Raw genomic sequence first — 16,724 nt, forward strand, 5'->3', positions numbered from 1 at the left:
TGGTTTTGCCTTTCCCTTCCCGAGGCAACGCGGGACTGGAGCCGCGAGCCGCGCCAGCGTAAGCAATTCCTGACAGCCCCAGCCGGATACCTCAGCGGAGCTCGGCGTCTGCGAGCCTCTTTTCCTTGGGAGCTGGGAGAAGGCTGGCTGCTCCCTTCGGCTGCTCACGGATCATTCCATGGTGCGCAAAAGATGCCTCAGCCCTGTGGCAGCCGCAGTGCTTCCCAATTACTATTTGCCGGCGTATAAGGCGACCCGGCATATAAGACGACCCCCAATTGGAGGCATCTTTTTCAGGGCAAAAAAGTCATCTTATACGCCGGCAAATACGGTAAGTGCTGCACCTGGATAATCTGTGTAGCATATCAGTGATAAAGTGATCAGAAATTCACAAATAGTATTTTTGTCATACTTAAGTTCCAGACTAATTGTAATTATCCAATACAAACAGGGATGAGAACACCAAATTTATAAGGAATCAAAGTCCTTCAAAATCGATTGTTATTCTTCTTCCCACTTGCTTGTTCACTCTGTTTGGAGTAGAACAAACAGTATATTTGAATTGCTTAGTTTTGAACCAGCCAAATACAATTTTATAGACACATAATTCTTTTATCTTCTCTAGTTGATAAAGAAAATATAAACAAAGGCTATGGCATATGGAAACCATATGTTGTGCTATATTCTTGTAATTTTTATTGTAATAGAAGCCTGCTATAAATTTAGGAAAACAAGCAACTTATACTAACTCAAGAAGACTGAATTGTCTAAAATTTTTAAAAGTTGTACCTTTCTCCAGAGCAAAAAGACAGCTATCAATTTCTTTCAGAAGTTCATCCATTTTAGCTAATCTTGATTGTAGTTTTTCAAATTGCAGCTTATATAATAAAAAACATTATTTTAAGCATACTTTTTATTTGTAATGTAATATTTATAATATAGTAAATCTAAAGTTACTATTGACTAATGCCATCTAAAGTTTGTTTGCTAATGACAAAATATCATCATATTCAAATATTACATAAAGTGTTGGGTGATGTATCAAGCAAGATCTGACACACATACATATTTAATGGCTGCATAATCAGAGTCTCCAGTCTATTCATTATATGCCAAATGAAAATAGTAATATCCATCGTGGAATATGCTTCTTATTGACATACTACAAATTAAGAAAACAAAAAATTTTCTACACATTTTGTTACATTATTTATAGCAGAAGATTAAAATGAGTTTTGTACTATTATGGGGAGAGAAAAGCTAACAATGAACAATGCTAGTAACAATATTAGTAATTGTAGCAGACCATCCATATCATATCACTGCAAGTTTAAATTCAAATGGAAATTATATTATTGTTTGTTAAAGATATTTAAAAAGTAATTCCAATTAGGGAATATTGCGCTATATTTTGTATTATTTGCAAGTAGATTTACAATTTACTCAAGTTCCATTTTATTTGGGACAAGGTAACTTGAATTCAAATCTCTGTTCAGATATACATTTCATCTTGGAATAGTCAGCTAGTCGAATAATAGGATTATACAGAATGTTAAACCACAATGTACTTTATTTTTCTAGGAACAAGCTATTAAATTTCCCAACTGGAGGATAGGATACAAAAATAGAATTCTTAATAATTAAAATTGTCAACAGTTACATCTCATTGGTTATCATAAATAATTTACCTTTGCGTGGTGCACCAACTTCACATATAATTTTGCTTTTCCTTTGTGAGCAAGAATTTTACTTTTCTTGGTGAAACAGGATTTCATTTTGTTCAGCTCAGCACCAAAACCTCTAAGCTGCAATGAAATTAAACTTTCCTTAGCTTAGCTGATAATTCAGCAGCAGCATGCCACAGTCACAATGGATTGAATTCTAATGTTGGCTACATCAAACAGCTATCAGAAACAATTTTTCTTATCCACCTCTTTCCAAAACACTTGTTTTGAATTCCCAAATGTAGTATTGAATGAATTGGTGGAATCTGCTGAATTAACGTTATCATATAGCCAATTTGGAAACAAGAGGTCCATCACAAGCTTCTGTTCAATTTCTAAGGATACTTCCAGCCTCTAATCAATCAATCAATCAGAATAGAGATGGAAGGGACCTTGGAGGTCTTCTAGTCCAACCCCCGGCTCAAGCAGGAGACCCTATACAATTTGAGATAAGTGTCTATCCAGTCTCTTCTTCCAGTGATGAAGTACCCACAATGTCTGAGACAAGCTGTTCCACTGGTTAATTGTTCTCACTGTTAGGAAGTTTCTCCTTAATTCCAGGTTACGTCTCTCCTTGATTAGTTTCCCTCCATTGTTTCTTGTCTTGCCTTCTGGGACTTTGGAAAATAGGTTGCCCCGCTCTTCTTTGTGACAGCCTCTCAAATACTGAAATATTGCCATCACTTCAACATCTCTATCCTATTTAACAAATCCTCCTTAATAGTGTTTTTCTGGAAGATTTTTGTGCAATTGATAAAAATATCTGATTCTACAAGACCTATTAAGAGCATCCAAATTTTTCATCTGTTGAATAATGAAAGTAAAGTAAATGTCCTAAAATGTCTAATATCTTTGAGAAAGGAATTCATTTTAGTATTTACAGAGCATTATACCATTCCTCCTAAAAAGAGGTCTGAGAATAGTACAGTTTAGGTATAGATTCTTTCAAAGGCTTTGAGTAATTAATAAGTATACAGGTGTAACTTAATTTTATCACTACTTTATGTCATAACACATTTTTGTTATATTTAAACATATCACAAATATACAAAATTCAGATCTTATATGCTACAGTTCTAGATTAATTGCAAGAATAAATGCACCTTTCCCCAGTTAAATAGGTTATTTTGTAGTGTTTATTATATGGATTTGGGCACTATATTCACATTATTCTTCAGCTGGCTATTGTCTGGTATTCCCCTTCTATCAAAGCTCCTCCTTTACTAATTTTACTTATTCATCTACTTTAATAATTTAAAATTTATACTCCCAGAGAGAGTAGAGCCTCACCTTTTTAGTGCTCCAACAAGCTTACTGAAAATAGAATGTCTTGACACATTTTAGATTTTTATTTCAAGTTATTCAATCTAAAAAATAGCCATTATGGATTAAGAATTAGAATGTAGTAACTATGTGTACATCATAGTTTTCTGGTATCTATTTATATATTGTTTTCATTTATATAAAACTATTTTTTAAAGTGAGCATATATAAGCAATTTCTATACAAAGTGCCATTGAAAAACAGCCAAATATTCCTAAATTAAGATAAGTTATTGACATATCCCAATAGTTACCTCTTCCTCTGAACAAGTTTTCATTACTTCCCAAAAACTTTTATTTATATTCACCAGAAGTTTATCTTGGTCAGCTGCATGAATTTTTAATCTGGAATACAAACAAACAAACATCTGTGCTAGTCCGCTGATAGAAAGCAGAAATAACTTGGCTGGGATCCAGTAAAACAAAGGGTGGCTGTACCAGCTTTTCCTGCAGTATCCCTGCAAGATCTTCAGGGATTTTTAAAGAAAGGTTTCAGATATCCTAATATAAACAGCTTGAAAGAACCGTTGAGGACTCTTCTCTATTTAATTATCCACATCAAGCTTTCTAATGCTTCCAAGAAATGCTAATATTGTTCAACTTTGGGAATATCTATTAACTAATAGCCTATTTAATCTACAGCTTATTTGGATCTCTCAACTTTGTGTCACAGAGAAGTGCTGGATTGCCCTCATGTTTAATATTTATCTCTATTTTCACTCACTTCTGCTTTGCCTACATGTCCAAACACAAAAAACCATAGAACTATTCACAGAACAGAACAGAGTGATTATTAATAACATATTACATTACTATTATAGTCAGCTCTAATTTTGAGGATTTCTATAAAGGCCTCTTTACTGGACATCTACTATACAGCAAGAAAGCAGGCTTTCAGGAGGGTAGAAGATTTGTGGTTATGGGATACTTTTTTTAAAATACATGTTCAGTATCTGCATTACCATTGTTCGATTTTTCTCAGGGATTTCGTCTAATGTCATAGTGTGCTGCATAGCAACCAATCCATAGGCAGTAAGTAATTTACAGTTCAAATCTGCTCTCCTTCTACCCTTGCTTTAGTGACATTATGAGAACTTTTCCCTCAACACAACTACGGGATAAAAAACCTAAATATAAAGGTAATCCTCAACTTGACCATACATTTAGTGACCATTCAAAGTTATAATGGCACTGAGAAAAATATCTTATGACTGTTTTCACACTTAGACCATAGCAGGATCCTCGTGGTCACATGATCCAAATTCAGACGATGGGCAACTAGCATGTATTTATGACTGTTGCAGTGTCCTGGGGTCATGTGATCACCTTTTGTGACCTTCTGACAAGCAAGATCAATGGAGAAACTAGATTCACTTAACAACTATGTGACTGACTTAACAACTGCAGTGATTCGCTTAACAACTGTGGCAAGAAAGATTGTAAAATGGAACAAAAACTTACTTAACAATTATCTTGCTTAGCAACAAAAAATTTGGGCTCAATTATTAGTCAAGGGCTACCTGTGGAGAAGAAATCATCTTTCTGTATGCAGAAACCCCCCAGAATCTTCATAATAGAGATATTATTCTATGCACAAAATATACACAGAAAAAGAGGGTTTTGTGTGGTCTATGTCCAAACCGAGACATTTGTTTTGGGCACTTTGGTCTGTAAACAGAAAGAACAGAGGGTTGTTTTGTTCTGGATCTGGACTGAAATACATATATTCTGGGGGAGCCCAAACCAAAGCGTTTCCTTGGTGATCTGTGTGGACGTCAGTGGCAGCAGATGAAGAGAAGCAGAAATCTAGGGATCTGAAAGACTGTTCTTACTGCTTAAATCACTGAACAGATTAACATACAGGTAATCCTTGACTTATAACATTTAATGGTGGTTTGAAGTTATAACGGCTTTGGAAAAAGTGACTTTTGATCTGTCCTCAAAGTTATGATCATCGCACCATTCCTGTGGTCACATGATCACAATTTTGATGCTGGGCAACTGGATCACATTTATGATGGTTGCGGCATCTTGCAGCCATGTGATCGCAATTTGCAAGCTTCCCAATCAGCGTCTGAAAAAGTAAAGTCAGTTGGGAAAGCTGAATTCGCTTAAGGACTATGTGATTTATTGAATGACATGATTTGCTAAATGACTGCAGTAAAGATGGTTGTCATATCGGGTTTGGTCATGTGATGACTCGCTTAATGATGCATTGCTTAGTGACTGAAATTCGGTTTCCAGTTGCGATTGTAAGTCAAGGACTACCTGTGCCCCTGTTTAATATACTGGCTGTAAAAGCAATGCCTGTTAAAAAAGTCAGAAGTAGTAGAGAAGGCAAAGTTGCTGGAAAGATCAGTGTTCAGGCAGGTCAGTGGGACAGGCTATGCTGGCACACTGGCAAGGCCTGAGCTGACCCAGGAAAAGAAAAGCACTGTGAGGAAGTGGGGAAGGTGAACTGGTGCAGGTGCCAGGAAAAAGAGCAGGAGGGGACACAGGGAATGACACCCATTAGCCTCGCACTGCTCATTCCATCAAATCAGCCAGGATCCCTTTGGATATTGCTTAGGCTATAAACTGCAAAAATCAAAACATTCCAGGCTTAGGATGGTCAATCCACAATGAATAGAAGTAGAACTTTATTTGTGTCCAGAACAAAACGATTTCCATTTAATGCACAGTTCTACTTTGCAATCTTTTTTATAAGAGTTTGTAAGTATTTCTGAAAGAATTACAATGCACACATTAAAGTGATCAACGGATATCAGTAATATTGCAATTCATATCAAGTTTCAAGTAGATGTTAATACAAATAATGTCTGAAGAAAAATTGGAAGTATCTTACTCTTCTATTATCATGTGAAGAGTTTGACAATCTTCCTTATAAACCTGTAATTTTGGATGATAGATGCAGTGGCTGAGAATCTCATCTTCTGGGATAGATGATGTGTTGACTGTGTGCTATAGAGACAAAAAACATATGTAGTTTCTTAAGAAGGAATCTAATTAGATTTAGAATGTTCCTGTTTAGTACTGAGAAAACCAATATGCTCAAAATTGAACTGGAAGCAATATTAATTGCTTCTTTCTTGGTACAGCAATTCCAGAGGCCAAATTTGCATAAAATTAACTTAAACTTTGGCTGAACTGAATGTTAAAAGATGTTTATAATGGCTGAATGAAGCCTATAAAGTACAATATGCATACTGATGAATCTTAAATAATCTCTAATATAAAGCACTAGACTTGTTTCGGTAGTAAAATCAAATCCTTACTCATATCACAAAATAGTTGCTAGGATCTTTTACACATACATACCTTGACCGGAAGCTGACTCTGGCGAGGCACTTGTATTAAAACATGGACTTGGAGAAGTGTAAAAAATTCACGAACTGTGATAGTACCTTCCAGCAATTTCTAAAATGGAAACGTTTAAGCATAAACATTAGTTTGGAGTTGAAATCAAATGTCTCAAGATTTTTTATTATTTTTTAATATACCCATTAAGATATAACCAAAATTTAAGAATAAAAATTAATTTAGTATATGAAAGCATTATCTAGGATAATGGGCTTTCAACAAAGCAAGAAAAACTAAATCTAGATAATTAAACATGAGAAACCTGCTAGATTTCAAGTCTATGCATTATATATCAATATATGTTTGAGATAAAAATATGTAATTTCATATATACCTCTTGTAAATTTTGTTCACAAATACTGTCCATGAGAAGCTGAGTCTCCAGTTTACTGTTTTGTTGAACTAGAAGGAAAAAAATAGGTCAGAAATGTGAGAAAAAATGCCACATAAAGATATATCAGTAACAATCAGCATCGGTTTACAGCCTAAATGATTTTGATTTTTACTTTATTAGGCATAAAGTTATATCATGACATCCACAGAGCAGGCAGAACCAACCAACCAACCAACCTTTCCAGTTTTAAAAATAAAATTAACCCTTAAGCCTTTTCAGTTCCTTTAAATTCCTCGCAACTTGGTCTCATTAATTCAGCCCCATCATGTAAGGAAACCCAATAATTAATTTCCCCACCCAGATTCATGAACACAGAGGGACTGATATTATATTATCGAAAATATAATATAGATGATAGAAAATCCACAGATTTGCTAGAGAGAATGTGGTTTGGGTTCAAGGTTAAGGCAACTTTTAAAAAGTTAACAATATCTGTTTTCCATTCTCTTCCCCCACTTTCTGACTTTGTGTCCATCCTCACTATTGGTATCTCTAGTAAGATCCCTTGAAAAAATCATGCGCCGCAAACATGCTGCTAGGCTCCAATTAAAACAAATATACAATTTATTACCCTGCAGCTCTTTATTTGGAACTGTATCTATTTGGGAGTATCCTATATGATAATCAATGTTCTGAAACTGGCATGACAAGTACAGCAATAATTTTACGAATGAGCAGAACACAGCACAGTAGCTACTTTGCAGCAAAATTCTACATATAGAGGAATTGTGTATAGAGCCTAAAGATTTGTTGCTCCTAAAAAGAACCATCTTTAGAGTGAACTACTTCTAAACAATATGAGCCATTCTAGTAGATAAGCTGCCTCTGAAATAAGTCAGAATACCTTCTGCCAATTGAAGGAGAAACTTCCAAGGTATATACAACACTGCAAAGTGTCTCTACAGTATTTCAGGCCCTGTTATTCAAGTCATTAGTTGGAAAGAAATCTTACTATTGCAACTTGTATCAGCCTTAAATGAATCAAAAAGGTTGTTCTTGCTGCTTTGTTTCTTTTCCCACTTTGTGGGCCCCACTTCTGGAATATGTTTGTTTTCATCAGTTTCTATGTTGTTATGAGGTACCTCTGTGCTATGAAGGATCTAAAATTAAAATAGTCATTATTCATAAAATATTAAATTACAAGAAAAGATTACAAATATTTTACAGGTTTGGAGTATTTTTTTTTGCTATATACATCGTATAAAGTGATGTGTACACTTGTCATGGAAATACATGCATACTGTATACAGTACCTCAAAACACAGGAATTTAGTTAGGTTTCTTATTTTTCTCAGTAAAAGAAAATAAAACTGCCTGTTCATTACATGATAATGGAGTTTTAAAACATACTGCATATCAATTGAAGTGATATACTGGTAGTCCTCAAGTTACAACCATAATGGAGCCTGCCCATTACAGTTGGAAGTTGGGATATTAACTGTCTCAAGTAATGATCAGCTGCTCCTGGCAGTGCAATCATTAAATGAATGTGTGGGTCATTAAGTAGAGCACGGGGTGCCTCAGGGGTAGAAGAGATGCTGGGAGGCTTGGTCCAGGCACTAGCCCACCTGCCTCAGGCCTCCCCCATCCTCTGAGATACTCAATGCTCTCCCCTTGGGGTTTCACATGCTCCTCCCCCACTTCAGTTGCTGATCATGACACCTTTTAATTCAGACTTCCTTCTGGAAGGTCTGTTGCATTGGGAATGAAAGCAAGCTGCTCTCCTAGACCACATGACTGCAGCCTGGAAATAAGTTCCATTTTCAGAATAGTCATAATGCCTTACGGGTTCTTCAAAATGGTGGTTGCTTCCAGGAGAGGGGGAGGAATGTGGCCTAGGAGCTAGCAAGAAACAATGGGGAAGGAAAACATTCAACTCGTCCTGTCTTTTCTGGTTCTGGTGCTGTCCTTCTTTCTGGTCAAGGTGCCCCTGACGTTCTGGGGCAAAACAAGGACCAGTTCCTAGCTTTTCAGAGTTTTTCCCCCCAATCGGCTGGCAGTCGGTAGATGTTATGCTATGTTTTGAGAAACATGCTATGTTTTGAGAAAGCTGCAAAGGTGGCAGCTTCTGGGCAATCTTCCCAAAATCTTTCCTTTGCTTTAACCATCTCCCTCCCAAAGAGAGCCATTTTTCAATAAAGAAAGAAAAAAAAAGGTAGGAGGGACAGACTTGTTGATCTTTCTCCCCGCTCCCCCCCAAAAAGGTGCTAAAACTAAACTCTCTACTTCTGCCCTTCAGTCTGTATCCCTTTTCAAAACCTCGTTCGCTAAATTATTGCATGGCTGGAAGAGAGGGAGGAAAAAACCCTGACTCCAGGCTGAAGAGTAGAGGAAAGCAAGCAAGCAAATAAAATCTTTCTGCAGCATTCAGGATCTGAAGAAAAAGCTTGAAAGCGGAAGTGGTTGAAGCAGAAATATGTAGCGAATTGCCAGGGCAGAAGCTGGATCCTAAAGGGAGCTAAATAGGCAGCAAAATGCTTGTAAACCATAGATTTTCTTTGCTTGTTCCATGGTGACAGATGATCTCATCCAGAAGTTTCATACATAAGGTGTCAAAACAGGAGTGGGGAGAGTACAGAACCCTGCAGAGTAGAGGATGCTTCCATTAAACATTGGCTGGTATCAGCCCTGGAGGAAGAAAACCAGCACAGTACAGTGCCAACCCACCTTAACCATATATTCTTTCTTATCTATAAAACCTATGCTTAAATTTAGTACTTGCGTGTTGCTTAATTTAGAAAATGTCATAAAAAGCTATTCAATAAAAAAATAACTGAGCTGTGACTTAATATAAACAATGTCAAAATGAATTGTACTTGCCAAAAATATGATCACTCCTTACACTCCTAACAAATATAGTATAGGGAAGTTTGCTTATTAATTATATTCAGCATAACAGAAAACTAGTGAAAGAAAAATGAAAAACACTTCAAAAATAATTCTGATTAGCTTTAAAAGCTACTTTTAATCATCTAAGTTTCTCCATGATAAAAAGTCATTTTCTTCTACTATACACACAGGTTTATGTATAAGAAAAATGGCTAAGAGGTTAAAGCAAAGTTTAAAGATTATACATCTTTAATTTAAAATTATGTCTTTTTAAAGTTATATAATCTATTCATCACCACCATTTTTGTTAGAGTATTTTTATTCTCCAGGCACAGGTGCCAGCTTTATAACTGAAATAATCAGTTTTCCGGTATTACCTAGCCAATTTGTAGGTACTATTGGTCTTCTTTAAAATAAAATCCTATTGATATGTAATTACTTTTTGTTTGCAAGAATCTATCAATCTAGTAAATTTTTACCAACCTGCTTTTGTTCTGTGATATCATTCCGGTCCATATCTTTCTTGAACTTTTTTTCTCCTTGAATGTCCTCATTTTCTTGATTTCTAGGTCTCTTTAATTTTTGATTGGTTTCAAACATTTCATTATTAATAATCATTTTTTCATGTATCTCATCAGGACATTTTCCTGGCACTTCATGGCATAAAGAGTCATTAGAATCCATTTCCGCTGCATATGAAGGAAGCAGTTCTTCATCTATGTAAAAAGGATCCGATTTCTGGGTTATTTTGTCTAAGGAACTCTTTGCAAGTAAAGAGACTTCGGAATCTTGAATTTCTGAGTTTTTATCCAATTTGGCAGCAGGAGCTTCTATGTTGGAAAGGGCAGATTTTCTTTTATTTGGTAATTTAGGTGGGAAGATAGCCAAGGGCATTATTCTTATTTTACTATTATCTGTATTTAAAGATGCACTAAGAGGAATACCCTCAGTAGAACTTGTATTTATCCCTGCTTTAGAAGCCATTGCATTGGATTCAATTCTTCTGTCTTCTTTCAAGGAACAATCTGGCTTCATTATCAGCTTGGGCAATTCTTCACTAAGATTGGTCTTGTCATCACAAGAAAACAGAACAACTTCTGGTTTCTTCTCAATATCTTGTAACTTTGGACAGTTGCTGACAACACTAGATCCTTTGTTTAAAATGACTGGCTCTTCCACTGGAAGTATGATATTTATGGGACTGGATCTCAAATTGTTATGCTGATCTTTTGAAAAGCTTCCCCATTCAGGTTTCTTTCCGGTTTTGTCACCATACGGAAGAACGTCCGTTGCTTTTATAGTAATATCATCTAATTGCATTGACTGAGATATTTTTTTAAGGTCATCTTTTTCCATTTTGCTTTCATCTAATAGGGGTTTTTTTCTGTTTAAACCAATTTCATCAGATAGGGCTGGTGCTAGAGAGGACTTTCTGGTAGGAAATATCAATTCATTCTCTTTATTTGAATCTACAATTGAGATAGTTTCCTTCATATGATTATTAACTTTAGCTGTGCAAGGCTCTAGTTGTCTCTCTTTAGTATTCAAAATGCTCTGCTGCATTCTGACAATGGACTTTTCAGATTTAGTTTTGTCGATATTTAATTTCTTTTCACAATCAACTATTGAAGCGGAGAATTCCACATTAGATATACCAAGGGAATGTAACTCACGTTCATTTCTATCACTCATAAATATCCTTTCAATTCCTGTTGTGTAGTTGCTAGTTACCTCCATGCTCCCATCATCTGAAAAGGCAACTGTTTTTTCTTTTGACATTCTGGAAGTGCTTGGTATTTGTTTTTCAGCAGGCAGCTGGTAGCAATTATGTTCCTTGTTGGTAACTGTGTTTTTTTTAATAAATTCCAGATAATTTGTCTTTTCCTCACGATTCTGTTCCATATTTTTTCCTAGCATCTCTTTCTTAAATTCCTGCAGATTCCCACAACTTATAGCACCAGAGTGCAAACTTGTAGCTTCTGTGCCATCCTGATAAGATGTGAATGCATTGGTTTCATTGAAAGGAAAAAGTTGCTTAGTTTGGCTAGCAACCTGGCAATATTCAATTGTTTTGTTATCAAATAATACTGCATGCATATTAGTATTTAATGGCTCATTAGCTGTTTGGTTTGAAGAGAACTCCCATTCAGTATTCTTTTCTGGTTCAGTCTTATTCTTATGAAAATTTTCTTCAGGATTTTTGGCAATTGTAGGAAATCCTGCAGCATCCATATTACTCTGAACAGGTATTTGCAGAATCTTTTCATTATGGAAAGCATCATCATGGTTAACTAACACTGTGTGGCATTTTGTAATCTCCATTTCATTATGTTGTTGGGCAAAAACACTAATTTTAACCGGGTCTGCTAAAGCAGACTCACAATTTAAATTTCTTTTCTGTGCCAAACATTTTAGACTATTTTTGAAAATTTCAGCTGATAAAGATTTTGTCATCTCCATATCATGATTCCTCATAATCATGGTGTTTTCTGCAGGAACAAGACTTGAGGATTTACTTATTGTTTCATAATTATTATGTACAGACAAACTGGTTTCATTTGCAGGATCTAAAAATAATTTCTGAGGAGCCGCCTTCGCATGTTGGAGTTCATAGTTGACTGCTACTGTATGACTTCTTGTCATTTCCATCTCATTTTCATCCAAACACAGATCAGTTCCTTCCTTGGCTGATTTTAGCAGAATCGCTTTGCCATTTTCTTTGTTTTTTAATTGCAAAGTCTCAAAGCCAATATTTTTTATAGATGTCATACTTATTGGTTTTGTGATTTCCATGTCATTATTATGCACAAACATTACCGTTTTATCTGAAGGAGCAAAAGACATGCTTTTATTTACTGGCATATGATTTGATATATTAATGTTGATATTCTCTTCAGAAGATAAACTTTGTTCTTGAGGAGCTTTTTCTACTGGCTCTGTAAGGTTCTTCCTAAATTCTAGTTTATTGTTCACACTCAAAGGAAATGCAACAGACATATCACTATCTGATTCAATTGTTTTCCTTCCAGTTTCTGCATTTTGCTTTGGCACATTAAGGAAGTCAGATATACTTCTAAGAGTTTCACTTGCCACAGAATTAGTTATTTCCATATCATCATTTAATGGAGATAGGATAGTTTTATTTGAAGATACAATTGATAGAACAGGCCTATCTTCTGCAGAAGTGACAGCATCGTGATTTAATGCTACTGTGTAGCTTCTGGTAATGTCCATTTCATTCCCGTCATTGAGGGAAAACACAATAGTCCTATCTTTAGTTGGACTAGTTGTACCAGATCTTTTTTGCTGTTGCATAATCTGGGAACCAGAATTTTCTACATGCTGACTTATTATACATGTTATAGGTTTAGTTTCATCCATATCATTATATATATTAGTAGTTTTGTCTACAGATTCCAAGGGAAACACTTCAGTGGTTCTCTCATGCCGCAGCATGTTGTAATTTACTGGCACCGTACAGCTCTTGGTAATCTCCATATCATTGTCTTTACTCAATGGTAATGCCATAACCTTATCAGAATCTGAATCAGTTATACTTTTCCTACTAGCACTTGTCAACTGCTGTGGTATATCCCAGAATGCAAAAGGCTTCAGAGAATTATGTCTTAAGGATCCTACAGCTTTACTTATTTCCATATTCTCACTGGGAGCGAAGACATTTTCCTGTTCAGGTATTAAAGATACTGCATTGTTTGAAAGCCCAATTGTTCTATTAATTGTACTATCTCCTATTGCTGAATTAGTCCATTTAATGATACCACTAGTAGTATATGGCACTAATGGAGTCTCTACCTGCTCTTTAAAATTCTTGGAAACTTGACTTGTATTTAAGTTTATGTTTCTTGCAGCGCTAAGATTTACTCTTTGATTTAAATCCATGCTCCCATGATCATTTTGCAGATCTGCAGTAGTCATTTTACTGACTAAGTTGGAATGGTGCATACTGTTTAGATAAGAATTCATGGAAGCATGGTTTTTTGTAATGTCCATTTCAATCTCTCTAAAATTAGTTCTGTCCATTAACTCAAAAACATCATTTCTCTGTTTTTGAACTAAGCCATGAACAGGGCTATCTGTTCCTTTAGAATGTACTTCCCAGATTAAACCTGTACAATTCTTGGTCATTTCCATATCTTCAGAGAAATTAGTTTTATCTCCATGGAGAATAGGCACAGAAGTGACAGAAGGTGCTGTAATAGTTCCAAAACTGGTTTGTGAGGGTAAGATGTCCTTGTTAGTTATCTTGACAGCAGAATTATGGTTAATATTTGCTTCCTTGTTATTTATTTTACTGGGAAACATATTTGCGTTTTGCTGAATATCAAGCTGATAATTTGAAGTCCCTAGAGTACAGCTTACTGTGCTATGAGCAACTGATTTATCCTTTCCAAGATCCCGTTGTTGATTTATCATGCTACTTGCACTAGTTCCAGATGGCAAAAGTCTTTCTGTATTGGCAGTAATTACATCCATACTTTCAGCACATCCTAACTGCTTTGAAGCAGAAAGAATGGCTTTTTCAAAAGATAGAACAGAGGTTTCACCGTGTTGCCTATTATCAAGTTCTCCAAAGACAGTAGGCATGTTGCAATTTTCTGTTTGCAAATGAGAACATGCATTTTGTTTGGAAGAATAAGTACTTCTTTCTGAAGCTGCTCCACCTGAAGGAATACTCTCATCAGAGGATGCTGAAAACAATTTAGAGGATCTTAAACTTTCCAAAAAGTCTCCTAAATTAATTTTGTGTGTCTTTTCAGTATTTGTCTTCTGCTGAGATAAATTGCTCTCATTCATTTGTACAGAGCTATATGAGAAGCAGGTTTCCGTAACTTGTGAAGCTTTTTTTTTAGGTTTTATCTCAGACAAAAATGATTCAAAATTTATTTTCTTGGGTTTGTCAGTTTCTTGACAGACTTTGGTGTCATGGGTAATCAAGATTGTGTGACCAGATGTCATATCCATTTCATTTTGTTCTGAAAAAATCAGTGTTCTATTCACGATGTTCAACTCTTGGCTAGGGTTGGCATCAAGACACTATAAAAAAGAAGTGCCGACATTTTAACAACTAATTATATTTAAGCTATGTTTTACAAACCTATGTTATACTGAAAACCAAAGCTCAGTCTTTTCTATAAATAAATTAAAATACTCTACTTATTTTAAATTCATCTATTGAATTTCATAAAAATGGGAATGGTTTGATAATTCTGGGCTCAAATGTGATTGTGTTAAACTGAAAACTGTTACAAAAAAGAAATAATCCTAAATTTTGAAATTAAACAATTATCTGCAATAAAGGGCGGGGAGATAAAAAGGGAAGCATTTCCAGAATTGTTCAGATCAATTACGTATATTTAATGTCCAGATTATATCTCAGGTTTCAAAGAAAAGAAAGTTTTAATAAGTACTCATAGCATCACAAATTCCAAATGTTCTCAATAGTCATTCTTATAGTTATTTTAAAGAAAGGAGAAAATCTTCAAGATTCAAGATATGTTTACTGGCAGAAAGGTGTTTAAATACATTACATGAAAGCAGAGTAATGAAGAGAAAGTTTTGAGGACTTGTATGGCAAGAGTATAAAGTAAAAAATATGGAATTAAAAATCAGTGTTGAATGTAAATCAGAAAAAAAACATGGAAAATGTTTAAATTTGTATTTCTCTTATGTATGAACAGGCATTGTAACTTGCAAGCCAAAGCTCTCCAGTTAAATCTTCCGTCCAAGCAATTTGAATGAAATAAACTATCATCCATTTAAATAAGAGCTTAAAGTATTATTTGAGTTGCTATCAAAAGTAATAAGTAACCATGAAAGGAAATTGACACAGTAGTTATCCATCAACTCATGGAACTACTGAAAGCAGTATTAGCTTCTTTTTAGATCTTTTGTACTAATATTTATCAATGTTTTTATCATTCCAATATACTGTATCAAATTGATATGATTACCTAGATTAAAAATTAGTGTACTTTACCTCCATCTGTTGCAAAGTGTGCATAGGAGCATGAAGTAAAGTGTTCATCCCTTTGAGGAAGAAAATAGGATTAAATCCTGTTGGTTAACTTTAACATGCCATATATATATATATATTTTATAAAATCAATCTATTCTCTCCCCTAACCTCGCGCTAGCAAGAGATTACATTTTCTAGATGCAAGAAGTTTCTTTATAGTATCCATCTCATATCCCATTTGGTTTCCATTCTGTTTTCTGTTATTCCAGCAATGGTACTCATTATAAGCCACAATGATATATGCATAATCAGGCAACTGATGTTTTTTTTTTCCATTTTATCCCGCCTTTATTATTCTTCATAAATAACTCAAGGTAGCAAACATACCTTTTTTTCTGTGAGGTGGGTTGGGCTCAGAGAGAGGACTGGCCCAAAGTCACCAAGCCTATTTGTCATGTCTAAGGCAGGACTGGAACTCATGATGTCCAAGATAAATATATAAGTTATGTCACTTGTATGATGACTTAGCACTTTTTTTGTTCTCTTTGCAAATGCCCATGCCCTCAAGTTTTATTTTTTCACCTTCACCTTCATATAGGGATACATTCTTCCCTATCAGTGGAGCCGTGATGGCATAATTGTAAGAATACAGTACTGCAGAACTAACTCACTGCTCACTCCAGGAGTTCAATCCCGACGTGCTCAAGGATGGTAAAATGAAGACCCAGCTTGTTGGGGGCAATATACTAACATTGTAAAATGCTCAGAGAATGCTGTAAAGCAGTGATCCCCAACCTTTTTTATGCCGCGGCCCGGTACCGGCATCAGCTGGGCGCCGCCATCTTTTTTTGACGAAAAAGTGCTTCCGGTGACCTCACCGGAAGCACTTTTTCGTCAAAAGATGGCGGCGCTAGCGCTCGGTGAGCTTTTTCGGGTAGAAATGGCTTTCTACCCGGAAAAGCTCACCGAAGGTGGCGCCATCTTTTTGATGAAAAGTGCTTCCGGTGAGCTTTCTACCCGGAAAAGCTCACCGGAAGCACTTTTTACCAAAAAGATGGCAGCGCCCAGCAACCAGTGGCCCGGTAAGACTTGTTCCGCGGACCGGTACCGGTCCGCGG

General features: G+C 35.6%; 1 protein-coding gene across 1 annotated transcript in view; it reads right to left on the reverse strand.

Moving 5' to 3' along the window:
- KNL1 (kinetochore scaffold 1) overlaps positions 1-16,724 on the reverse strand; it is a 37,277-nt gene that overhangs the window by 12,328 nt on the left and 8,225 nt on the right. Inside the window, exons 9-17 of the mRNA XM_087951700.1 lie at positions 15,628-15,677; positions 10,113-14,684; positions 7,753-7,900; positions 6,741-6,808; positions 6,365-6,463; positions 5,892-6,007; positions 3,301-3,391; positions 1,689-1,805; positions 790-877 (exon numbers count right to left, since the gene is read on the reverse strand). Of these exons, the coding sequence (XP_087807826.1) occupies positions 790-877; positions 1,689-1,805; positions 3,301-3,391; positions 5,892-6,007; positions 6,365-6,463; positions 6,741-6,808; positions 7,753-7,900; positions 10,113-14,684; positions 15,628-15,677 (5,349 nt within the window). The remainder of the gene's footprint in view (positions 1-789; positions 878-1,688; positions 1,806-3,300; positions 3,392-5,891; positions 6,008-6,364; positions 6,464-6,740; positions 6,809-7,752; positions 7,901-10,112; positions 14,685-15,627; positions 15,678-16,724) is intronic.

This window comes from Notechis scutatus, chromosome 1, assembly GCF_049901735.1.
Source record: "Notechis scutatus isolate UNSWTSFEM ecotype Mainland chromosome 1, rNotScu1.2, whole genome shotgun sequence".
Classification (NCBI taxonomy): domain Eukaryota; kingdom Metazoa; phylum Chordata; class Lepidosauria; order Squamata; family Elapidae; genus Notechis; species Notechis scutatus.